General features: G+C 30.5%; 2 protein-coding genes across 2 annotated transcripts in view; both read right to left on the reverse strand.

Moving 5' to 3' along the window:
* The window catches only part of LOC140040359 (diacylglycerol kinase beta-like), a 113,979-nt gene extending 101,497 nt beyond the window's left edge, over positions 1 to 12,482 (reverse strand). The window contains exon 1 of the mRNA XM_072086238.1: positions 12,320 to 12,482. The gene's annotated coding sequence lies outside the window, so the exon portion shown is untranslated. The remainder of the gene's footprint in view (positions 1 to 12,319) is intronic.
* Positions 12,483 to 13,002: 520 nt separating this feature from the next.
* Positions 13,003 to 25,413, reverse strand: LOC140039617 (uncharacterized). The gene is made up of 10 exons (XM_072085235.1): positions 25,284 to 25,413; positions 22,307 to 22,393; positions 21,199 to 21,312; positions 17,644 to 17,778; positions 17,261 to 17,320; positions 16,489 to 16,575; positions 15,908 to 16,018; positions 15,035 to 15,166; positions 14,678 to 14,719; positions 13,003 to 13,744 (listed from the first exon to the last, which is right to left on the reverse strand). Exons 1-10 carry the CDS (start codon positions 25,317 to 25,319, stop codon positions 13,571 to 13,573), a joined length of 978 nt encoding a protein of 325 aa, XP_071941336.1. The 5' UTR covers positions 25,320 to 25,413; the 3' UTR covers positions 13,003 to 13,570.
* Positions 25,414 to 26,966: the final 1,553 nt, after the last annotated feature.

Consider the following 26,966-nt stretch of genomic DNA (forward strand, 5'->3'; position numbering starts at 1 on the left):
GCCAATTTTGTAGTTGGGTAATAATATTTAAATACAGTTTAATTTGCAAATTGCACCTTGCACAGACTATAACATACATTGATAGGCTAATAGCAGCTGGACAGAATACTGTATTACATTAATGTTTATACATTACTAATGTATGTGATATTTCTTCAATTATGATTGCGATTGGCAAACAAAATTAAGATTTTTGTTTTTCATACAGTAATTAAAGACCGGCCAAACAGGATTGTAGATATGTTTTGAAATATATTTTATTGCTTCAATTATACAAACCAACAGAGAATTTGGTACAGTAGTCTATGAGTGCCACTTACCTTGATGAACCGACATTAGACCTTTTTGAAAAAGGATATAGTACAAGTAAAAAAAAAAGACATTCCTTTTAGCACCCCTATCTTTATTATGGTATCATCCATGAACCAATCCATCAAGTGGAAGTCATAATCCGACTGAAGTTCTCATAGGAATTTATTCTTTTCAAAATATATTTGTATCCTCCTCTTCAAAGAGAGATGGCTATTGTTGGTTTATCTAGGTAAGATAGGCACGAGATAGACATAAAGAGTAATTTTTATATCAAAATCTAGAAGACTTAATTATTATTAAATTAACGTCAATTAAGAATATAATAATACTTACAGTTCAGTCATACAGTAATAGCCAGTTGCATTTAGTGATTGAAAATTATTCCATATAATTATTTATATTAGATTAACTGAATAGAAATAATAAAAACCGAATCCGACAAAATAGGTAGAATGACTGTATTGAGATTATTTCATAAATTTCATTTATAATACAAGGTAATTGGAAAGTGTTAATTTGTAAAGAAGAGTGTTACAATATGAAGGCTTTATGTCAATAATTTTAACATTTTATGTAATTGAACAAGAGAAGGCTACTGTATGTAGCTATGTTTAAACAGCTGCACCATCGCTTCTGGTTCACATTTACTTTTAGAAGCGGCGTCGCGATTCCTTTCTAATATCTAACAATGCCTTTTTCTATGTTGTTCTGTACATAGATGATGGTTTACCATATTGTACAAGCCCCATCTGGAATATCTGTATACAGTAGAGTTGGCCCCTCTTCTTTAAAACAAACCTATCCATAGAGATCCAGGGAATACAGTAGCTTGTTGGTACAGTACATTACAGTATGTTTCCATCACCATACTTTTTTAGCTACTGTACATTTGTATAGCATATTTTTCAATTGAACATCTTCTTTTAAATATACAGTATATATAATTATTTTTTTATTTATAATTTAATTATATAAACTATATGCCTAATATAATTAAGAATTTTTTTTTATTATAACGTAAAGTTAATTATCATCTACAGTACTGTACTATATGTTATTTACTGTACAGTGTATATACTTAAAAGTAGTCATTGTTTGTAGGTACACACATTAGTGACAGTGGCTTAAGCCTTGTCTACGCTATCAAACTTTATGTGACAACAAAATGTGACATGCCCATATATGGACATGATGATGTCATTACCATATTTAAACATATCACTACCATATTTGGGTACATCACACTTTTTTGTCACATCAATTTTTATAGTCTAGACAGATTACTTTCTTAATGTTAATCTTGGTGTTCACTCTTTTGTATGATTTGGATTTCACAAATTTTAAAATTGCTAATTTATTTTACTGTAATTTAATATTAATGTAGATTGTGTAAATTAAGATTTTCAGTTTTTAGTTAAATTCTTATTAATAATGTAATTAATATCTTTAGTATTAAGTTTAATTATTTAAGTAAAAATAGACTTATGCTCTGTTCATTTTGATGTTTATTCTTTTGTAAATTTGGCTTTTACAATCTATTGTAAAATTCCAATTCATTCTAGTTTAAGTGTAAATTAAGATAAACTGTTGTTGTTAATTGTTTAATTGCTAAATTTGTATAATGTCTTAAGGCCTTGTCGAAAAACACCATTGAGGTGAACAAGTGTTACCGTGATTAAATAAAGTTTTTATTATTATTATTATAATTTAGGCTGCTTTTGTGCTTTCCTGGCAGCTACAGTAGTGACTATGATAAATTTTCTCCTTGCGTCGTGTTTGTTTCCTTTGTTGATTTGTATTATATTTTGTAAAATGTATCTTTTGCCTGAATAAATAATAATCTTCCATAATATTGGCCTTTTCAACAATCTTACCTGTATTATAAATACACAAACATTTACTATACTACAACTACACTACACTGCTATTCTGTAATCATTCTTCCACTGTGATGTGACACAACATTTTAAATGTACAATATGAATATTCTAAAACAAAAATGATGATTAATTTATTCAAAATAAATATGATATTAAAGCTTTGAATAATAAGAAATCAATCATAAAAAAAAGATTAATTATTATAATATGAATACATGGTAAGTAGATAAGAATAATTAATAGGAACAATCATATAATGATAATGAGTTTACTGTACTGTAGCTAAAAAATAAATTAATAATATATATTTTCAAAAAATATATAATAAATTGTTGTATTGAACTAATGTACTGATAGTTTCTTAAGTATTGAGTAAAAATGGAAACATTAATTGAATTTTTATAAATCTACATTTTAAATTAAAATAAGCTAAATCTTCTGCAGTTTGTTTTTTAAATTGAAATTAATCACATTTTTAAACCAAATGTTCCAAACAAGGTATTAATATTACTACCAACACAATTTAATTTATGTTATATATACACAATCTTGGTACAGTATATGATTATTAAGCTAGTCAGTTTTTGTAAGATTATTCAATACATACATTTCAATGTTATAGCATCGCACAACAACATTTAGATGAATGCAACCTTTCTAACATATATTAAGCTGACAGAAACAAATCCATCTTCCCACAAACCACGGTAATATGAAATACGTCCGGAAGTATCCTTATCCGCATCATATTATACAACTGCTTCGGGATATAACTTTAAAAACCATTGCATAGTCACATAAATTTATCGGTTTTATGCAGAATGGTTCACCCGCTGACGATAATTATGAAAAGATTTCTTTCTTTGATGTTCGATGTTGATATCTGTAGAGCAGTCGCTTTGTGATACTCAATGACGTCAACATGATTCGCTTTTTAATGGATGATAAGCCAAATATCTATGCAATTTCATTTACAATCCATTCAAGATAATAATACAATTTTAATTACACTTATTTAAATTGAATTGTTTACTTTTTTTTAAATAAATCATTTAAAATTAAATTTATTTGAAATATTCAATCTTAAAATTTGCTTTAACATTAAATTAATGTTTTGTTCATGTCATTAATAATGTGCTGGTATACCAGATGTTACATACAGATTAAGATATTTAAAATAATGTCTAGTAATCATAAGCAAATTCTATATATAGTGTCACATACTGTATGTATCACATGTTGAGGTTAGGTTTACTGTACATTACTGTATGAAAGAGGCATCACATGTGATAGATATGTTACACTGTACTGTATACATTATTTGCCTGATACTGTACTATAGGTCTATTGAAGATATTTGATACTTTACAGTACCTGCTTATTTTTTTTCAAATACAGTAATTTTAAATTACAAATTTAAAATTAAAACGATAAAAAAGACCTAAAACTCCCTTAGAATTTTATTTTTGTTTAGCGGTATTACAATGCGAGAATTGTGGAATACATTTTCAGACATAAAATAAAAAACATAAGTAAAAAGATAGCTAGTACATTTTATAGCTCATTACAATTCCTGTATGAGGAAGAATACATAAAAACGTTGCTCATAATGAGTTTTACAAGGCTACAATTGCCTGAAAACGCTACCGTACCCAACTCTAATAATTATCACCTTCGTTTGAAGAAAATCCAGCAGAAACAAACATACTGTACTGTTCAGTAAACAGAATTAATAACTTAAATATCATGAAATGTTTTACATCTGTAATCAATAATAAACAAATGTACAAAAAGAATGATATAAAATGAATAATACAAATGTATTACTCTAAGAACCATACTAATAATCAGTCAGCGTTATTTGGTTTTAAGTGCATATATTTGACTTAAAATATCCATATCTTCATAATTCATGATAATTCCAATAACGACTTGATATTTTCAATCAGGACATGTAGTTAGTAGATATAATGTATCTCCATTGAGAGGTGATGCCGCTATTGGAAATAAAAGCTTACATTACCGATCTTAATAAAAAATATATACAAGTTCTAGTGCAAGTTCAAAGGAGAGTTTGAAGTATATTGCAGTAAAGTAATTCTTATCAAGTACCGTAGGCGTAAACTGATAAAAAAAAATACATTAACTTGCAAATAATGTTGTTAATATATTTCCTTTACATGTACAACTGATGGAATACATACTGTATATTATGGTTTAACAGTATGATACTTGCACTGAATGTAAAATGTACATATTGTTCAAATCTCAAATCTCTCAATAAAATTTTTTAACAAAACTGAACACTCTTTGTTATAACTCTACATTTTCAGTGTTATTATTATATATTTTTTTTACTTTAAACATTTTCAAATTATGTTTTAACTACAGTTATTGCTGCATAATTCTCAATTACTGTAAATGTATCTTTTATTCAGTAAATGTATACACAAAACAACTTTACAATAAATTCCATAACAATTGGTTCTATACAATCTTAATGCATTTATTTATTAAAGTATTATTATAAAATTGTATAATAATATTTTTTAATTGTTCAATACGGTATATTTAAGTAGGTATAAATATTAGGAATATATATTTTGTTATTTCCTACTCTGAGTAGCTTTTTACTGTGTAGTAAAGCTGTATCTGACAATTTTTGTTTCAATTAGACCACAAATAGTAAATTTGTGAAATTTAACCACAAAAAATACTTCATATAATTTAGATTACTATACTATAAATTCATTGAAAAGCCAAAGTTTGTTTAGTAAAAATAATTAAATTATAATTATAATTAATACATTATGTATTGTAATATAAAATATGAAAATGTTTACTCAGGAAGTTCGATCTTTAAAAAAAAAAAGAAGCCAATAAACAGCATTTTAACCAATTATAGTTGAAGTTGGTTTTAAACATTACAGTATTACTACAGTACTACTACAGTATTACTACAGTATTACTACAGTATTACTACAGTATATTACTACAGTATATTACTACAGTATTACTACAGTATTACTACAGTATTACTACAGTATTACTACAGTATTACTACAGTATTACTACAGTATTACTACAGTATTACTACAGTATTACTACAGTATTACTACAGTATTACTACAGTATTACTACAGTATTACTACAGTATTACTACAGAATTACTACAGTATTACTACAGTATTACTACAGTATTACTACAGTGTTACTACAGTGTTACTACAGTATTACTACAGTATTACTACAGTATTACTACAGTATTATACTATTACTACAGTATTACTACAGTATTACTACAGTATTACTACAGTATTACTACAGTATTACTGCAGTATTACTACAGTATTACTACAGTATTACTACAGTATTACTACAGTATTACTACAGTATTACTACAGTATTACTACAGTATTACTACAGTATTACTACAGTATTACTACAGTATTACTACAGTATTACTACAGTATTACTACAGTATTACTACAGTATTACTACAGTATTACTACAGTATTTTAATGTTTTTATCAGTATTGTAGGCCTACAGTATCATACAGTCCAGTAGAACCCCAGAGGACACCTTAATAATGGACAATTTTCAAAATCAAAACAAGAAGAAAAACAGTTCCTATTCAAGGGACACCTCTATCAAAGGGACACATGGTTTGGTCCCATAATTTTCTTTATAATAGATTTTTTATATAAATTTGACATTTGACATCAATCAACTCCAATTGTTTGAAAATTTAGCTACATTTTTATATTTGTTTTATAGGCCTACACTTATTATGTCAGTAGAATATACTAAAACATTCCTACAGTGATTATACAGTACATTACAGTGATAAATTTATAATTATATAACACTGAATATTCCCCAACTCTTAAGGTGTTTAAAACAACAGACGACAACATAAAATTTACACAATAAATAGTAAAAATACTGTACTGTACATACAGAAAGCATCATCAGACAAATAAATTACTTTTAAACATATATCTGTTTTATATGACCCAGAGCTCTGTGTGATTGCATGATATGTGTAAAGTTGTGTCTTGAGGCAATATGCAAGTGTTTGCATTATAATGCCTTCAAATTAGTGTAACATGGCAGTTGGAAATGAATACATAAGTTAGAATTTTGTTTAATATTGAGGTAGAAATAGAGTAGTTATAAGTCGGTATTACTGAGATAAATGGAAGATGATGAGACAACGATACGATTGGAAATGAGATGATGTCTTGAATGTAACATATGAGATGAGCCAATAATTTTGTCTGCAAATATTTGCAACGAAATACCTTCTCCAATAAGATACCTTGCAATCAACAATTAAAATTTGAGTGTGTGGTGATGTTTGCAAATAGTTTTAAAAACATAATTAAATTTGATTTGATTAAAAGTTTGATTTTATCACCTTTATATAGACATAAATTCGTTCATAACATAAATAACTGAGGTGTTGAATGAGTCCCTTCATACTGTAGGGGTTCTATTGTTAGTTTCAAGATGTATTGTCCCTTGAAACACAAAAAATGAAAAAAAAAATATTCTAAATTTAAATTGGCCATATCAAAGTAATATTAAAGTTATTCACTTTAAGTCGAAAATTCGAGTCAAAAACAACAAGTTTACGTAATTAACAGGTAAATTAATTTGATTACATTTTGTCTGGAAAATTGTCACGTGTGAAAGTAAACAAAGATGTGAAACCATTAGTATGCATTATGCATGATGCTAATTAGGATTGTTTACAACTCGTCGCAGTTGAGAAGGTGTTTTCACTCAGATCGCAAAGAAGTTTTATAATTATGCATACAGAGTACCCAAACAAGCACGTTGCATTATGAGATATGTTTTGATCGAAAACTTTGACTGGAAGTCAAAGTTATTTTTTGAACAAAAAAACGTCTGTATTTCGGTTAAATTATTTTTTTTTTCGACTCATTTTTGGTGAACGTTAATAACTAATGATACTTCAAAATTACATACTTTTTTTCAAAATATAAAAAAAATATTTTTTTTTAATTAGTCAAAGGGACAATACATCTTTAACTATTTAAATACAGTAGTTATTATTTTTGTATATCTGTGTATTAAGCAACCAAGAGTTAAATACGAATAATATGTTTAATCCATAGTAAGATTTGCAGTATTAGTATTATTATTATTATCATTAAAAATAAATTACAAAAGATCATTACTTCGAGAGAAAAGAATAAAACAATTCAACAACACACTTTACTAGTTAGAACAAATACTGTACTGTATGTTGTTACAACTGTATCTGTAACAATTTCAATAATGTATTAAGTACAATATACTGTGACGTACCTGCTAAAAATTCCATAATTCATTATCAGTATTAATTGGTCCGTGCCTCATTATTAATTATTTTGATAGCATTTAATTGAAAAAGATTTACAGTGAAGCGGGAGACGCATGCAACCGCATGGAAATGAAAACAACTTAACTCATCCAGCGATGATAATATGATCAATAATTAACTTTAACATGCATTTAAACCAAGACTACACATTGTTTAATACCATGTTAATTTATATTATACATTATCACTTTTGGCAGAAGTATACAGTACAGTTACCGGTATAGAAACACAGTACTATGTTGTTATTATACTGTAGTACATTATCTTATTTTACTTTTAAATCAAATCTGAGTTAATTATATTATTTATATTATGAATCCAAAATTTATCCTACAGTAACGATTGGTTGAAAAAGTATTTATATTAATGTATTATCTAATTCAGAATGTTTGACAACTCTATCATTTAGTTATTTGAAATGACAAGATTTTTCAAAACTAATCAATTGAAAATAATTTCCCAACTACAAAATTTTCTCCAAAATACAATTCAATGATTGTGGTATTTATGCAAGATTACTTTAAAACATATTATGTTTAAACAAATTCAGTATCCACTCGGTACAAAGATGGCGGTCTACAGTGACTAATATGCAATTTGGTCAGTGTGAATCTGTAATTTATAAACAATAAATATTTTGCCTAAAATTTTGAATTTCTATCTGGGATACCATTTTCCTGTCCATACAGTAGTTGTACAGTACCTCAAGTATTTGTATATTACTGTCAATGTTCAACGTTATTTGAATAAATATTTGAATGAGAGCAGGAAGCAGTATCTGTATATTTTCTGCAAATTATACAATTTTACTTGATTGCTTGAAAACTAAGAATTTGATGCTTTCATCTATTTAAACTACAGTACTTAATTAAAGATATCTATATTATTATAGCAGACAAACTGAACTGCAGATAGTCCTTCCATATTGGCAAATTACTGTAGCGTACATCTTCACACAGTGAAACCTACTGTACTGTGCAGATTCTAAAATAGGAAGGGGCTTGTCTTATCTTTTGCATTGTAATGCCTAGACCAGCTAAAAAGTTACTATCAGTCACTACTGTATACAAAAGGATTTTGCAACCTTATAAAGTACACTGTTTGTATATGAGCAAAAAGAACGTGGGTAATGTTTAGAGGTCTATTCAGAGGACCAAAATGACAATGAAGTGCATAACAATTCTGAAGGAGGTAGGCTTTACAGTATTGTGGAAAATGCTTCAAATGAAACAGTTAGGGCTAGGGATTTTTATTTTACATACATATTCAAACAATCTAATATTTTTAAATACAGTTTGCTTAGAATATCAGAAATAAATTTTCATTATGAATTATAAATATGTAATAAATATTGAGAGTTAGAGATCAATAATTTGAAAGCCGCGACTTTAAAAAATAATGTATTACAGTTATGTAGTATTAACGCAGAAGGTGTAAATATGGGATATTGATGTGACGTTTGGGATAACCATAAGCAAAATTTACTAAAGCATAACCAAAATATTTCTACGCTATTCTACATTAGTATTTTGAAATGTTTACTTTTACAGATATACATACTGTAGAAACAAAATTATTGTTATTTTTATTTAGCTTTTACAAAAAAAAAAATCAGAATTGAAATATTTATAGCAAAAAGACTTAAATACAATAAATAAAACTTACTGAATATTAGATTTGTTTTATTAGAAAATATTGCACGTTAATATACAGTTAACAAAAATATATATTTATTATACGTACAGTACAGTATATTCAGTTTTCAAGGTTAGTTAACACAATTAAATGAGTAAAAGCATAAACAAATGGTTTAGAATATTAAAGAATAAAACTTATATATACACTGTACACATTTAATATTGTATTAAGATTAATATAATTGTTACTGTTATACAGTACAGGACAGAATTATTGCAAAAATCCCAACGCATTCAACACGTTGTCGTTGCGTTGTGTTTGCGTTGCGTTGAACGGCTTTCAACGTTTAGTTGTTTATTCAACGAAAGTCATTATCAGCATGTCAAGTAAACAATTAGTTATTTCAACGCTAGCTGCTGCAGCGCTAGACTGGCCGATTGCACGCCTGAACGATCAGTAACAACAACAGGCAAAATACCTATCGGCAGTCACTACCAGATATTTTAATATAAATAAAAAATATATATGAAGCTTAGATATATTTTAAAGTATTGAACGGACAGTTACCAAGTAAAACACACAGTGATATTTCCCAGTGTTTAGTGAAGGAAAACATCGAATAATAAGGTTGATGCCAAGTCTAACAGTTAACACTGTACTGTAGGCCTTCCGGGGGAAAACACGATCTCACGTCGTAAAATCAAACAACGTGGAAATTACTGACATCAACACACGAGGCCGCCACCCTGGTTTCCTCAAGAAAAACACCACGTGTGTTATGACGTATTTAACGATCGTTAATGACGACGAAGTAATTAATTTTATTTAGGCCTACATTTTTTAGCTGTTCGAGATTCAAGAGATAAAGTTAAAATATTGTTTCTCTATTTTGGTTTTTATTTTATAATTGTCCCATTGTTTGTTGTAATGTAATTTGAAAGAACTAAAAAATTTGACGTGTCCGACACCCATGAACCAATTTAAATCTTTATAAATCGAACAACATTACATTTTTAAGTACAAAAAGCGTTTTGAATACGTTAACAATAGAGCGTGTTGAATGTGTTGAACCCGTTGACCGTTCATTGACGACGTTAAACAATTGAATCCCATAGCGTTGAACGCGTTGAAAACGTTGCGCGTTTTGAAAAGCATCACACTGTAAACTGATTTAAATGTTGGCTGTTCGCTCGCATATTCTCGCAACTCCCATCCCATTCATACAGTTTCAGGAGGAGGCCAATATAATTATATTAAGAAACAAAACAATAGTATGTTACAGAGAAAACGCCTAAACCTCGCCTGTAATAATATATTGTCTTGCATCAGAATAAAGTGGTTCTTTATTCTGAATTGTTTGGTTATTCAAATATTTGTGGGTTACACCTTGGCGTGAATAATATGGTATGGCACAGGTTTTGATTTTAAAGAAAACGCCTAAAATTGCCTATTGTCATCAAATTGGTCATTCCTATTTCTTGGTTATTATATTTAACGCTTTTCTCTGCATGGGTTACGTTAGGCATCACAATAATTAATTTATAATATAATACATGATAATGATATATTTATGGATAATAATAAAACTAAACGATTTTTTCCCTTTTAATTACGCGTTATTTCATAATGAATGAACTCTTCACCTTTCGATCAGTTCGTCCCTCACGTCACGAAAAGCATGCGTGAAAAAGACGACGACCATGCTGGATCGTTATGTTGGTGGTGTATTGTTGCCTTCCATGGCGGCGGGTGTAGGCTACGTTGTTTTTATAAATAATCGAGAAAAATGTAGTACAGTACTGCGAAGTTTTTAGTTTGGAAATAATTAATTACGATGTGACCTAGCCTCCAAGATTCACCGCCGCCTTAACTTTGGTATTTATTTAATACTCCAGTTAATATAGGCACACAGTAATTAAGGACATGACCACTACTTTTAACTGCGATGGCAGACGCGGCTCATATACACACGGGGCCTACTCGTTAGTAGTAGGCCTAGCCTAGTGTAATATATTAAGCTAGGTTTCCGCGGAAAAATACACATTATGTTTGTTTTCTTAAATATTTGTAATACGGTATTTTATACTATTACTACTACTACTACTACACACTGGCAATCTGTAAATACCATACGAATCCGATTGTTCGTTATTTCAACGCAAACTCAACGCAACACATTGTGTTGGTTGAATAAACAGTTCAACGAACTCAACACTTTCAACGCCAACGGACAACGCAGTTTCAACGCGTTGTCAACACTTTAACAATGCGTTGAATGCGTTCAAAATCTGCAATAATTCTGTCCGGTACTGTATACATCACTCTACTGTGTGTATGTATTAATTTCTAATCTATAGTCTACAGTTTTCCAAACTGCTACAACAGAGGCTCTGAATCCACACTAAGGATTGATATGACACTTTACACTCATTCAGATTCAAATGAATGAGTGCATAGGCTGATTTGATTTCTAAATGCAAGTATTAACATTATCCGCAATATCTACTACTAAGATTTTTACTGCAAATTACAGTACTGTAGGCCAATTGACGGTGCTTGCTATGAATGACAGATTATTGGTTCAATTTAAAAACATGTGCAATTTGATCACGGTAGTGTTAATCACAGCCAAATAATATTTCGATTGAAGAGTGGCTTTCCTTTTTTATCAATTTGTAATATTTAGCGGTATTATGGTAATCAAGATTAACACAATGCAATTGGCAATGGCTACCAGTATTAAGCTCAAGATGACATTTTATGCTAGATAATGCCTAAATGGAAATATAAATCTATCATCATCAATCAATCATAATCAAGGCCTAATGAAACACGCCAGTCTAAAAGATGCTAATTACAATCTTGTTATGACGTTTAATGTAAAAATTACGATGATACAGAAAAGAAGAAACAAAAATTGAAAATCATAGTCTGCTCGCCTACTCCGATCTTGCCTTCTTCAAGTACTTGCTAATAAAATCTGACTCAGTGACAGCCTGGCATAGTTAAGTATGTAAGGTCGAATTATGTCAAGGATACATTGGTAAAACATCCACAAAAACGATCTTTTAAACGCTAAAAACAACAGTTACTTACCGTTTCACTGGCTAAATTCATTGACGACCAAGTTCTCTACATTCGATACCGAGTTTTTATCATCTTTTTTATAACATTCATTCCAACCATCGAGAGCTAACTTTCAAAGCTCGTTTATCTGGCGCGGTGTCAAAGAGCGGTAGGTTGACATCTAAAAATGATAATTACCAATAAACGGCTGCAAAAACACTACATCAAGTTTGTAGGAAATTGATTTGGTAGATGGCGCTATTTATCATTTTCACATACGGTAATAGATTATCATAATAAATATTATGAACTAATTCAGTGGTAAATAAGATAATATACTGTATGTATATGGTTAAATATGTTCAGTTAATCGAACATAAAATGACAATTTTACGGAATATTTTTACGTTCGCTTGAGAACATTTTCACAATAATCTGTATTAAATACAACAAAGTGAATGCAGCATTTTGTCAATGAAATATATTTAAAAGATTGTAGAAATATTTACTGACAATACTATCAAACAAAGCGCTCTAAAATATAGTTAATTACTGTATCTATACTGTTTTGCTTTTATCTTACATTTATTTACAATTAATATACTCTTTATATTATATTTGTTAAGCACGATTAAATTACAGATAGCAATTATATAAAATAAAATATTTGTTTTTCAAGATAACACACAAAACCGAACAAGCAGTTAATCGTCATCAAAACTTAAAAATTAAGTTTAGAAATACTTTGTCATGTATATTGTCTGTAGGCCTACTACATTTTAAAATAAAACCTATAATTAATTACATAAATAAAACGGTACTCTGTACCACTCTTAAAATTATAGATACCTAAGTAGCCTACGTACGTATTTATGAGTGCAAATATGCCTTAATATCTACAATACAGTACACCCGGTAATAGTAAATTGTTTTGCATAATAAAGTAATATTATCCGTCTAAAATAACCATTTAGATTTAATACATACGAAATATTATTTTGTGTCACAATATAGTATAGGCCTAAATAGGCAAAAATAATAATTTTATGACGCCTTAAAATCCGTAGTTCATTTTCTATTATCGAATTGATAAGTAACGTCATTTATTGGCATGCGCGCACGTACAAAAGTCGTGCCAATATTTTATATGATATAGCGTTTTTGAAGCGTTAAAACGATGCAGAAGGAACAAAAGAACAAACAGTTTTTTCAGTGACGTCCCGGTCCGTGAAGAAACAAAACTTAACGTTTGCATATAGACAGTATTTAACATAATACGAATTACAAACAAATGCAAGCAGCACTTTTGGTGACTCCTTCTTCTCCATCGACTGTAGGCCTACTTGCCTTTCTCTGCAGTGATTGGCGGCTGCCCATGTCCTCCATGGAAACGTCTTCTATAGGGCTATCATTCACTTTTATGGTGTTTCCTGACATTCTACTGTCTGGTCGAAACTGCAATGATAATAAAATAAATGATAAGCATAAAATTGGTATTGAAAAAAAACATGTTTAGCATTCGTTTGTTATTTAAATCACACAGTTGGCCTACAGTTTCTATTAATAAATAGATGTAAATTTATGTAGTAAATTGATGTAAGGAGGCATAATTATATATTATAATCTAATTTCATATTACATAGGTAAACATTTTTTCAATTGCTTATGAAGAGAATATGTACTGCAAAAACGAAAAAAAAAATGTGTTGTTTGGACTGATGTATCATTAGCATAAAAAACTTCACGAATACGGTACAGATGACGTCACTAGTACGTGACCTCAATAAAAGTGATGACGTAAATAGCTGAAAATACACCGTTAATGATCAGACATTTCCAACGAAATCGAATCTTACGATGTAATTGCTCCTTTAATGGCTTATGGTGAGCTAATTTTAGCATCAGACACTTAATAAGACAGAAGAAAATAGAAGTAAACGTCATCAATCAATTTAGCATAGTTCTGATAGTGAATGTATCTTTAACTATTCTATTAAAATAAAGTTGTCTACGCCAGTTACGTATTTCATCTTTGATGACGTCAAACAAAGCTATTGTTTTGAACGATTTTGATTATATTGTTGGCAAAACTCTAATTTTACTATTTCTACTTATGTTTTTTTATATATATAATTTAGCATTACACAAAATATTTGTGAACAATTCTGTCAGGATTTTCATTACATTTCGGTAGCAATTAATACTCGTTATAATAGAACATAGTACATCTTTCAAGACGAGTAGGGGGTTACCCCGGTGTATTAGTTCATCACAGCCACTGATCACAAACTGGGCCCTCTGGGAGACCAGTCTTTGACTGAAGAGGTCGCCCAGTATAAAAACAAACAAACAAACAATACACTTAACAAACTTGTTTTTTCAACCTACCGTGGCTCTACTAGATGGTTCCACAATACGCGGTTGTTTGCCCTGAAAAAAAAAACACCACATAATTAAGTTAGGCCTATTGTATTAATTTAACATCAACAATTGTTTTTTTTTTTTTGTATAATTACTGAAATTTCGCTTATGGACGGTTGAGGAAATAAAATAAGGTAATATCACAAAATAATATTATTCTGCGCATTCGTATACGATATACACCATTCCGTCTGTTATTGACGTCACGAAACGAACGCTTGAAATACGATGTAACCGTCATCGTTGTTTGCACTCGGTAAACGTCGTAGTTACTTGTCGTTTCTGTCATTTTTTTTTTCACATCCGTTGATAAACAAATCTTACCATTCTTTTCATCAATTCATTACTAATGAGTTCCACTAATTGTTCTATTGTTTGTGTTTGTTCTCTGGCCATACATTCCCGGGCAGTCTGTAACGCAGTTATTTCGTAAATTTGATTGTTAGAGTCACAGTTCTGTTAAGAAATAATATACAAAAATTAATAACGTAATATAACATTAGTAAATGCAAGGAAGAGTCAATCCACATTATCATGATATAAAAACGGTTGTTTGATTTTAGTTGTTATCAACAAGATGCAGACTTTATGATGGTAATATTATTTTATTCCACATGGGTTAACCACATCTCGATGGCTCAAATCCAAACAGAGATTTAAGAGGATATATTTATTTATATTTGTTTTTGTTCTGTGTTTTATTAGTTTTCTATGTGTTTTATGACAATACTGTAAGGTACGGTAAGAGTCAATAAACTAAACTATATAAGCGACGATCTAAACCTAATATGACAATACTGTAACGTACGGTAAGAGTCAATAAACTAAACTATATAAGCGACGATCTAAACCTAATATCCGCAATTGAAACTTTTCTCACAAGATCGTTAGCTTATTATGGAATGAAAACTACTACAGTAAATATAAAAATCACGCGAATTATTGAAGGGGAATATAACACATTCACTTTATAAATTAATCAAAATAATTTATATTGGGAGGGCATGACATATAGGCCCTACGCCATACAATTCTGTATGAATTTACCTATGAGCCAGGTGATTGTAGACAAGTGATTAAAAATATTTAATTAAAGCTGAGATTACCCTGATATATAGTGTTTTTTTTATTTAGGGAACCTCACCCATCATTAGCTCTGCCCATTACGACAATATAAAAAATACTAAAAGTTATTACTTGAAATATTGTATCTAGCTCTGCCCCTTTTTCGATTAACATTCTAGCTGTTTCAAGTTGATTTACAAATATAGCAAATATTAACACCGATTGCTGTTTGTTTGTGTTATCCTGCAAAGAAATGAAGAAATTAAAAAATATATATAATATAATATTCTATCTGAATTAAAACCAAGTAAAAAATTAAAACCAATTAAAACTAAAGATGTTAAAGTGCCTAAGTGATAGTAACATTCTTTTAATTGTAACATTTTGAATTTCATAGCACGATATTCTTCCATTGTCAATCTGATCAAATTGATCCCCGATCCTTCAAACATGTTTGGTTAATCGGCCAAGCCGATGCCGAGTCGTTTTTGATCGGCATGCCGAGTAGTTCCCGATCGGTATGCCGAATTTATCAGATCAGAAGTAGGAATGCAATTGATATGTAAATTTACTCTACATACACATACATACGATATGTTTGGGACACTCTATGCAGTTAGAACTCGCTCATCATGGAAAGAAATTTTCAGACAACGGGTAACATTCTTTATTTATCTAAAATGTGAACGTTTTATTAAATAACGCCGACTAACCTTATATACGATATTGATATCCATCCCATAATTCAACAGTAAGTTTATACATTCTGCGTCTCCTTCACTTACTGCATCAATTAAAACCTAAAAGTTTATAAAAAAAATCTTTATTATACACATATCTTAACCGACAAATATGCAAGGTATTGAAATAATATGTATATTTGGCATTCATCAAATTGTTTTGCTTTGGTATTAATACAGTATCATTATTTTGAATTCCACAACTTTAAAATTGGATAGGACGCCCTCTCTATCGTCACACAAATATGTTCGTATAATTTCTATATAAATACTGTATAATACAGCAGTAGTAACTTCTCCATCAATATAAAATACAATAATTGATTTTTTTTTATAATAAAGGTAATTGAATCATTAACTGTTTTAATTTCCGACAATTCCACACGCAGAAAGTAGACCATAACTAAATTATTATTGACTTAGATTCGTAAATGATATACTATTGAATTGTAGTTATTATTTCATGTTCTTACAATCAAATGCACTGTAGAAAATAAGTATACAATAATTGATATAAGACTCAGATTTACCACAACTCGGGTTTGACCCTAGGAAAAATAGGTACGTGACGTGCGCCCTCTTTATCGTCACACATTTTAGGTTCCATCGAAATATAACATTTCCGCAATGTTGTAATGGTGAGAAGAATCGCAGTTCAAGCCACAGACGGAATAGTAAAATATATATATTGGTAAAGAGTCTTCGATCGTATGTTTAACAATATTATATAGGCAAATAAACTTACCTGCGCCGGAAGTAGATTAGCTGCTGGCAAGTTAGCGGGCATAATTCGTTTTTCTTTTCCCTATGAAATTGAAATTCCAAAAAAATAGATTTATAATGACAACAGTGATTGAATTAGAAATCTGCAGTACTTATATGGGTCTATATTCGAATAATAAGTAGCACATCCGATTCTTGGTATTGTATCTCCACATATAGCATTATAATGTTTCAGTATCATAGGCAAATTCCACGATACAGTGTCACATGTATCTAATGTGGCTAATGTGTCATGTCACGCCATCTCGCTCAACCAATTGCATTTAATGCTACTTCCTAATGCTTCTTGTACAATATAAAATAGCATTTCAATGAATCCATGTTAATTGAGCTAATTGTCCATACCTTTGTTTTGATAAGCTCATCTTCAATAAGTTTCAGTATTTCTCCTACCGTTGAATCTAAGCTTTTATCATAAATAATTGTGGCAGCTTTGTGCGCCGATATTCGATAAATACACGCATGCATAGCATCATAATTCTGAATAAATGAAAAAAATACATACATATGTGTGTATTATTAATAACCAAAACTTATGTGAATACTGTTTTGATGTATTTTATTGTAAACAAAATGGAGTGAAGAATATATAGTACTCTAGTAGCTAGATCAACTTTCGTATGCACTTTGAGGTCCAGAGAATTTGACTTCAGAAATTGGTTTAGGGTGGTCAAACAATCATATTTGGCTTGGTTACACATTTTGAAAATGTGGCGAAAGGTCGAAAGGTCAAGGTGAAAGGTCATAAGACCAAACATAAATATGTCCTTAAATCTCAACAACCATTGGTCACAACGAGGTAATTTTGGTCTTAAATTAATCAGAAGGTATACATTTATATTCAGTCTAATGGGACATTTTAGTAAAAAATGACCGGAAATGCCATTTATGACCTTTGACCCACAACCCAGGGCATGTATGTATCTCCGTCACTACTGGTCGTAGACACTTGAATTTGGTTTTAAATTGTTCGAAATATATGTTTTGTTATTTGTTACACATTTTTAAAAATGTTACAAAAGGTCAAAGGATCAAGGTCAAGGGTTATTTGAACAAATAAAAAAAGGTACTTTTATCTCGGCAACCACTGGTCGCAGCAAGTCAATTTTGGTCTCAAAATGTTCAGAAGGCATGCATTTATATTCCATCTAATGGGGCATTTTAGTAAAAAATGATAAGAAATGCCATTTCTGACCTTTGACCCACATACCAGGGCATCTTCATATCTCTGTAAGTGCAGGTCGTAGAAACTTAAATTTGGTATCAAATTGTTCGAAATATACATATTTACATTCATTGTAATAGAAAATGTGGTTAAAAGATGAACAGAAACACTCTTAATAATGTTTCAAACAAAAAACTTATCTACACAACTTATCCTTAGACAGTAATGTTATGCAATAACTGATACTTTAAATTGTTTTAATTTCAAGTACTAGTTATTGCTGTCCCCGAGGACATTTTGATAATTTTAATTTTAATTTAATTTTGGATTTATATAGCGCTTTTCCAAGTGACCAAAGCGCTGTACAATAGAAAATAGATAGAAACGTTAAGCTCAACAGTTCTTTTCAGAATGCTAGAAGTAACTTGCCATATGTATCCGATTAAACGCCCCAGGAATTTATTGTTCAAAATGGTTTTTAGGGGTAAAGGAGACAACTTTATTTGGGGTATAATATGGTAACATGTATAATCAAATAAATACCACCTAGATGTAAACAAATACTGCACAATTAATATCAAAAAGTGATAAAATTATGTCAAAATGCTTGGTAAATTGTAGATTATGGTAGTTAATGAAATGTGTTGACGTGATACAATTATTGTGTAAATGCATGTGGCGGGGCGTTTATTCCACATGGTGTTCTATTTGAGAGAATGGTGGCGTTTATTTGAAGGAATACTCTAATTTTAATAATTGTATTTTCTTTCTCAACTGATAAAAGGTATTTACATGATTCGTTTTCCTCTTTATGCTTTTTAACGAAATGTTTCTGTCTTTTAAGATAAAAGTGATAGATTCCATTAAATGGATCTTCCCCTCCATGTGCCAGTATAATGATATAAAACAATGACACATCATTATCCTGACACGATTGCACTCATAATGGATCTTCATTCTATCATCTATTTGTTTGTAACTACAATTTGACAACAATCTTTTGCATAGTTTTAAATGCCAATACATAGTTTCATTACTATTGTACAATATGTCCAGCTTTCCTGAAAACACCCTTGTGTACTGTAGTACAGTGTTGTAGTATGATTTTATCATGATAAACTTCTGATGGTTTTATTGTCAATGCTTTCAGTACCTAAAACATGTCAAAGTTTCTAGTGGTATTGATAATAAATCTCCAGAAATATATATTGTTTTATTATCTACACTGGGAACAGACGTGTATATGTATAAGTTTTGTCGTTGACATTCAAAACTATTATGCAACAGTGTTACGTAATAATATATTATTGTGGTCTCCGATACCTTTTATTACATGATTGTACTTCCTCCAGGATAGAATGAGGTTTAATCCCGTTATTATATATATATATTTTTTATATATATATATCTGGGGTGTATTTAGTTGATTATACATGTTACCATTATTACACCCAACAAAATAAACGCCTTCCCTGAATAAATAAATGCCCGAGGCTTTTATTCGGGTAACTACAGTAAATTACTTCTAGCATTCTCAAAATGTTTGAACGTTCGGGGGTCAACAATAATTTCTAGCATTATTATAAGCAAAAGTACAATTATTACAAACAGTAAAGGATTTGTTTTAATTCCTACATTATAAGGAAATCATTAAGCATCAATTATTGCATAACATTACTGTCTAATGATAAGTTGGGTAGATATGTTTTTCATTTAAAAGATTAGTAATTAATAGTATTTATGATCATCTTTTATCCAAATTTTCTGTTAGAATGAATGTAAATATGTGTATTTCTAACAATTTGATACTAAATTTAAGTTTCTACGACCTGTACTTACAGAGATAAGAAGATGCCCTGGTATGTATGTCAAAGGTCAGAAATGTCATTTCCGGTCATTTTTTACAAAATTTTTCATTAGACTGAATATGAATGTATACCTTCTGAACATTTTGAGACCAAAATTTACTCGCTGTGACCAGTGGTTGCCGAGATACAAATACCTATTTGTGTTTATTCATATAACCCCTGGCCTTGACCTTTTGTAACATTGTTCAAAATGTGTAACAAATAACTAAATGTATATTTCGAACAATTTGAGCCCAAATTCAAGTCTCTACGGCCAATAGTTACGGAGATACAGACATGCCCTGGTTTATGGGTCAAAGGTCAGAAATGGCATTTCCGGTCATTTTCGACTAAAATGTTTCATTAGACTGAATATGAATGTATACCTTCTGATCAATTTGAGACCAAAATTACCTCGCTGTGACCAGTGGTTGTCGAGATTTAAGGACATAATGGTGTTTGATCTTATAACCTTTGACCCTGACCTTTTGACCTTTCGCCACATTTTCAAAATGTGTAACCAAGCCAAAAATGATTGTTTGACCACCCTAAACCAATTTCTGAAGTCAAATTCTCTGGACCTCAAAGTGCATACGAAAGTTGATCTAGCTACTAGAGTATAGGGCCTACGTAAGTGAGGGTTGTTGAATATTTTTAAATCATAGTAACATTAAAAGAGCGTCATAGCGGTAAGAAATCATGTTCGCATGCCGCCAGTGACACCATTGAGTTACTTTAGAAACTAATTACTCTATTACAACACCATCAGAGATGCAACGGTTACGTGCGTGTACAAAAAAAGTTTCAACTGTCAGAGTTTGAATGCGCGCGTAAAAATGTTTCGTGTTTCTGACGATGACTATACCTTATTTGGTCATAAATATTTACCATATATACAGTAGATACGTCAGCACCTCTTTCGATTAACTGTTTTGCAACTTCAAACTGATGTTGACAAATTGCAAGTATCAGTAATGAGTGTTGACTTCCATCTGCATCATCCTTTGATATAAAATAAAAAAATACATTTTAAAACTTTTGTTATCCGTCGATTGTGTATTTCTCACAATAGCCTTACAAGGGTCGTCATCTTAATCATAAATTACATCATTATCCTATCTCAGAACACTACCAGTCTCTTAAATAGAGGTATCCTCTGATTAGGTGTTGCCTGTAGTGTTAAAACATACTGCTCCTCATACGTTTCATATAGGAAAGTGTCTTATATGGGTGTCCCTGAATTGGAGCATGGAACCATAGGTCCATGATTGGAGTGTCTCAATGGATGGGTTCAATCTTCATCGTCATCGTATTAATCATTATCAACTATATTTTGTCATTGGCATCATGATTTCGATGAATAAATATCTTTTTTAATGAAAAGCAATTAAATTAGACCGTAATTTCTAAGCAGACAAGACAGGAAATAAGGCGCCTTGGTTTTCACATTACCTCTGTATCATCGTTTTAATGGTTATGTTATGTATCATAGTTTACATAATAGAGAACAATGTCAAGTATTGTGTCCTCAAATATATTACTATCTGCTAGAGAAACATCTTTTTAAATGTTAAGATTATTCTTGTTGTTAAGGTAATAAACAGCCATAGTGATGCCGTTTGTATTGATTGGCCCTATACATCATATCCTACGTCAACTGCAGGGTTCATCAAACTGCTTAATAGGCCTGACTGAACGTTTCTATTGCTCTATGCTCTAGTCTGGGTATAAACTGTAATAAACTGTTCATGTAATTTTCGCGCAATACGCTAGGACCAGTTAAACAAAATAATTTCACTCGAAAGTACACCGTTGTTCAATAATAAAAGATGTTTTGACACATGATATACATATAATATTAATAGTCTATCGATATTCTAAATTCACATTTTCGTTTATTAAATCTTACATAAGCTATACATTAAAGCATGTATTGTATTAATTGCATTGTGATACATATAAATTACAGGTCTATGATCTAGGCCAGGCAAATTACCTTATCGGTAGCGTTCACGTCACCACCGTTGTCAAGGTGCTTGCACACTGCTCTTGTATCTCCGATCTCAATTGCATCTATTAAGGCCTAGAATAGGACAAAAACAATCAATTTATTGAACATCTATAAAGATAATGAATGCAAGAGAGATAGATAAGTAAATGCTATGGTTCAACGGAATAAAATAAGGAAAACGACGGAAATAATGAATATATAATTTTAAAACAATATTAATCGGAAATCGGATTTGATAGTGTAGACAGAGCTTTAGTAATGATATCAGTGACACTTCTTCTGAATGAGTGATATTTGTTTCAAATTCGTATCTATGGGTTCAAAATTTATAGTGTGGGTATTCCAACCACTTCTATTTCATTACTTTCTCAACTACCAATTATTTCTCTAATTACAATATTACAAACAAATTAACATTCATATTAAGAATGTGTTATATTGCACCTAGGCTAATTTTGAATTTTGAGTCATGACTAAACGTCTGTTAAGCTCTGTCAACACTATCAAAATAGTTTGACAAAAAAGTGTGATGTGCCCAAATATGGTAGTGATATACCCAAATGTGGTAGTGATATGACATCGTCATGTTTAAATATGGGCACCTCAAATTTTAGTTGTCAAATAAAGTTTGATAGTGTAGACAAGGCTTTAGTTAGTGTGAGAAATAGATTATAGTCATTCAATTTTAAAAGTAGGTCTGTGTGAATAATCTAGGTCTACAGTTTTTTCAACAGAGTTAAACTGTGTTATGTTATTGATCAACAGTACTTATAGTGCACTCAACTTAATAAAATATATATAAATATTAATTATATAGTTATTGCTGGAGCGGTGTACTTTAATGTTTAAGTAATGGTGTGATTGGCATTTGTTAGCTCTTTGCATATAAACTAGCAGAAGAAAAGAAGAATTGAAAGGGGTAAAATGTGCGCGCATTAATTTTCAATATTATAGATTTATTATTATTCTATAAATCATTTGATTATATCGATTCCTGTATTAATAAATTCATCATTTAGTCATATAAAAATGGAAAGAGTTAATAGTTTAGTTAATAGTTCAGTCTCAGACTGAAGTTTTAGTTAACAAAAAGTTTAAATATTTCTTACAAATATTTGAATTTCTGTTCTACTGTGTTTTAGTAGCCAGTATACCAGTGCAGCCAAATGATTGATGCTGCGTAATTGTCTCTGCAATGTGTTAATCAGTTTTAGTATAACATTTTCGTTATTTCGTTATTTCGTTGAATTGTGTATCATATCATCATCATTGTTTTTCAACCGTTGATCAGTCTACCTTTCAATCATCTATAACCAAACAGGGTAATTGAATTTACTTTATTCCATTCAGTTTACTGTAAGATCAGGGAAGAGTGACATTTTGATATGATTATTTGAATTTCACTCTTTCCTGAAGATTGAGTTGACAATTGTTTCGACTTGACGAAACAACCAATTTTGCCTAAATTGCTCTGACTATCTGGTGAATAATCAGTCTTTATCTTTTTAGTCTAACCAAACGATTGATGTCAGGTCCTATTGTTAGTACTTTACTATTTTATCAGTCGATGTTAGTGTAAACCAAACGATTGATACTATATCCCATTTAATTGACGGTTAACCAGTCTACCATTTTAGTCTAACCAAACCATGTCAATCCTGTGTTAATCAGTCTAACTTTTTACTGTCTAACTAAACTATTGATATGGTCAAATTGCACTGGAAATCCCGTGTTAATCAGTCTACGATTTTAGTCTAACCAAACCATGTCAATCCTGTGTTAATCAGTCTAACTTTTTACAGTCTAACTGAACGATTGATATGGTCAAATTGCACTGGAAATCCCATGTTAATCAGTCTACCATTTTAGTCTAATTAAGCAATGTCAGTCCCGTGTTAATCAGTCTAACTATTTATAGTGTAACTGAACGATTGATATGGTCAAATTGCACTGTTAATCAGTCTACGATTTTAGTCTAACCAAGCCATGTCAATCCTGTGTCAATCAGTCTAACTTTTTACTGTCTAACCAAACTATTGATATGGTCAAATTGCACTGGAAATCCCGTGTTAATCAGTCTACCATTTTAGTCTAACCAAACCATGTCAATCCTGTGTTAATCAGTCTAACTTTTTACAGTCTAACTGAACGATTGATATGGTCAAATTGCACTGGAAATCCCGTGTTAATCAGTCTACCATTTTAGTCTAACCAAACCATGTCAATCCTGTGTTAATCAGTCTAACTTTTTACAGTCTAACTGAACGATTGATATGGTCAAATTGCACTGGAAATCCCGTGTTAATCAGCCTACCATTTTAGTCTAATCAAACAATGTCAGTCCCGTGTTAATCAGTCTAACTATTTATAGTGTAACTGAATGATTGATATGGTCAAATTGCACTGTTAATCAGTCTACGATTTTAGTCTAACCAAGCCATGTCAATCCTGTGTCAATCAGTCTAACTTTTTACAGTCTAACTGAACTATTGATATGGTCAAATTGCACTGAAAATCCCTGTTAATCAGTCTACCATTTTAGTCTAACCATGTCAATCCTGTGTTAATCAGTCTAACTTTTTACAGTCTAACTGAACGATTGATATGGTCAAATTGCACTTGAAATCCGGTGTTAATCAGTCTACCATTTTCGTCTAACCAACCCATGTCAATCCTGTGTTAATCTGACTTTTTATAGTGTAACTTAACGATGGATATGTCATATTTCACTGGAAATCCCGTGTTAATCAGTCTACTATTTTAGTCTAACCAAGCCATTTCAATCCTGTCTAACTTTTTTTATAGTCTAACTGAACGATTGATATGGTCAAATTACACTGGATATCCCGTGTAATTTAGTCTACCTTACTTTAACCGAAATATTGCGACCCTAATTGCTGTTAATCAGTCTCCATTTTAGTTTAATCGAACGATTAATACGGCCCTAATTGTTTTCACTTACCCTTTTGGCTGCAATTTCCTTTCGAGTAACTACCATATTTCATCCTATGACGATTGAGCCATTTCAAGCCATGTGCATATTGACTTCATTTCAGAATAAATTACACTAAGTTCTACTAACCGTCTCAATAAACACATTGAAACGTACAATGATAAAACAAATAAAACACACGGTATAGACGTGATATTCCGTTTCCATGGTGATGCGTTCGTGGTTCGATATTGATAGGCAATCTATGATGCGAGTGTGCTAGTCGAGGCTTCTTCGACTTGTGCTTTCGTTATTTTTAGAGTTGTAATCGTTAAACAATAATGATTAGATATTCCTTTCAATCGATTTTAAAGAAGAATCAATTTATAATATAAAGATTAGACCTTGGCATTATATAAGCTGTGATAATTATACAGGCCTACATTATATAGTACGTATCATTATTTTGTGGGTCCTCCAAAATCATCTAAGACTCCTTTAAGTATAAAACAACACTTTAGTTACAATTGTTTGCTCTGTAAAATAGTGTATCATAGTATAGATATGCTTATATTGAACACTATTATATTTTCTTTCCAAATAATCAAATTAACATTTTTTTCTGGTTAAAATTGAATGTTTTTGTACCATAAAAATGATATGCCGTAAGTTAAAATAAATAATGTTTAATCAGTGGCACGTAGCAATTCTATTATCGACTATTTCTAACATAAATATATCACCAATTAGTGTTGTATTGTACATAACATAATAGAATAAAGTAACCTATTTGTTATGTGAATTTGATTTATTACAATCCAATCTGAATCAATTTCACTCTTGTCAACATCGATGTATTTGACAAACACTTACACTATTTCTATAATTATACTTTGTAACAATGTCTACTGATAAATGACAGCCCTTTGTTAAGTTATTTTTTTAATTTTTTTTTTATTTATTCAATTTCTGCCATAAACATAAGAAAACAAAACAATTATAAAAGGAGGCACGGAAAGACCAAACAGGGGCTAAACACCTATGCTAGTTGGTCAACCCTGAACAGAGAAAAAGTTATTCAGACACCAGCTGATGCAGTACAGGGAACACACCTATTACAAGATCACTTTCGCGCGCGAAATGAACGTAGAGAAATATATTACTGGATACCCCTACTATTAATAATATAAGGCTGTGTCTGCACTATCAAACTTGATTTGACAAAAAATGTGATGTGCCCATTATATGGATACGATGACGTCATATCACTACCATATTTAAGCATATCACTACCATATTTAGGCACATCACACATTTTGTCAATTAGTGTAGACAGAGTTTAAGGAACACTTTGGTGGTCATATCAGCGCTTTGCTAACTGATACTATAAATTAAATCGATTAAAAATTTGTATTTTATTTATTTTGTAGGGAATAACAATGAATGACAATTGTCATTTCTTAATTACAAAATATAGCTGCCCAGAACCCGAACATACTTTAATACAGCAACGAAACAAATGTACTGTAATACTGTATAATAACAATAATACATTATGTTTGTGGAATTGGTAGAAAATAATCAGCTCCGAATCGATATCAATGATATGAATTTTTGAATAATGAATTGGAATAAAACTGCTAAATATAAATTGACTAATAATTATGTTTGTTTCGTATAATAATGATAAGAAATGATGTTGTACAACATCAT

The sequence above is a fragment of the Antedon mediterranea genome, chromosome 2, assembly GCF_964355755.1.
Source record: "Antedon mediterranea chromosome 2, ecAntMedi1.1, whole genome shotgun sequence".
NCBI classification, from domain to species: domain Eukaryota; kingdom Metazoa; phylum Echinodermata; class Crinoidea; order Comatulida; family Antedonidae; genus Antedon; species Antedon mediterranea.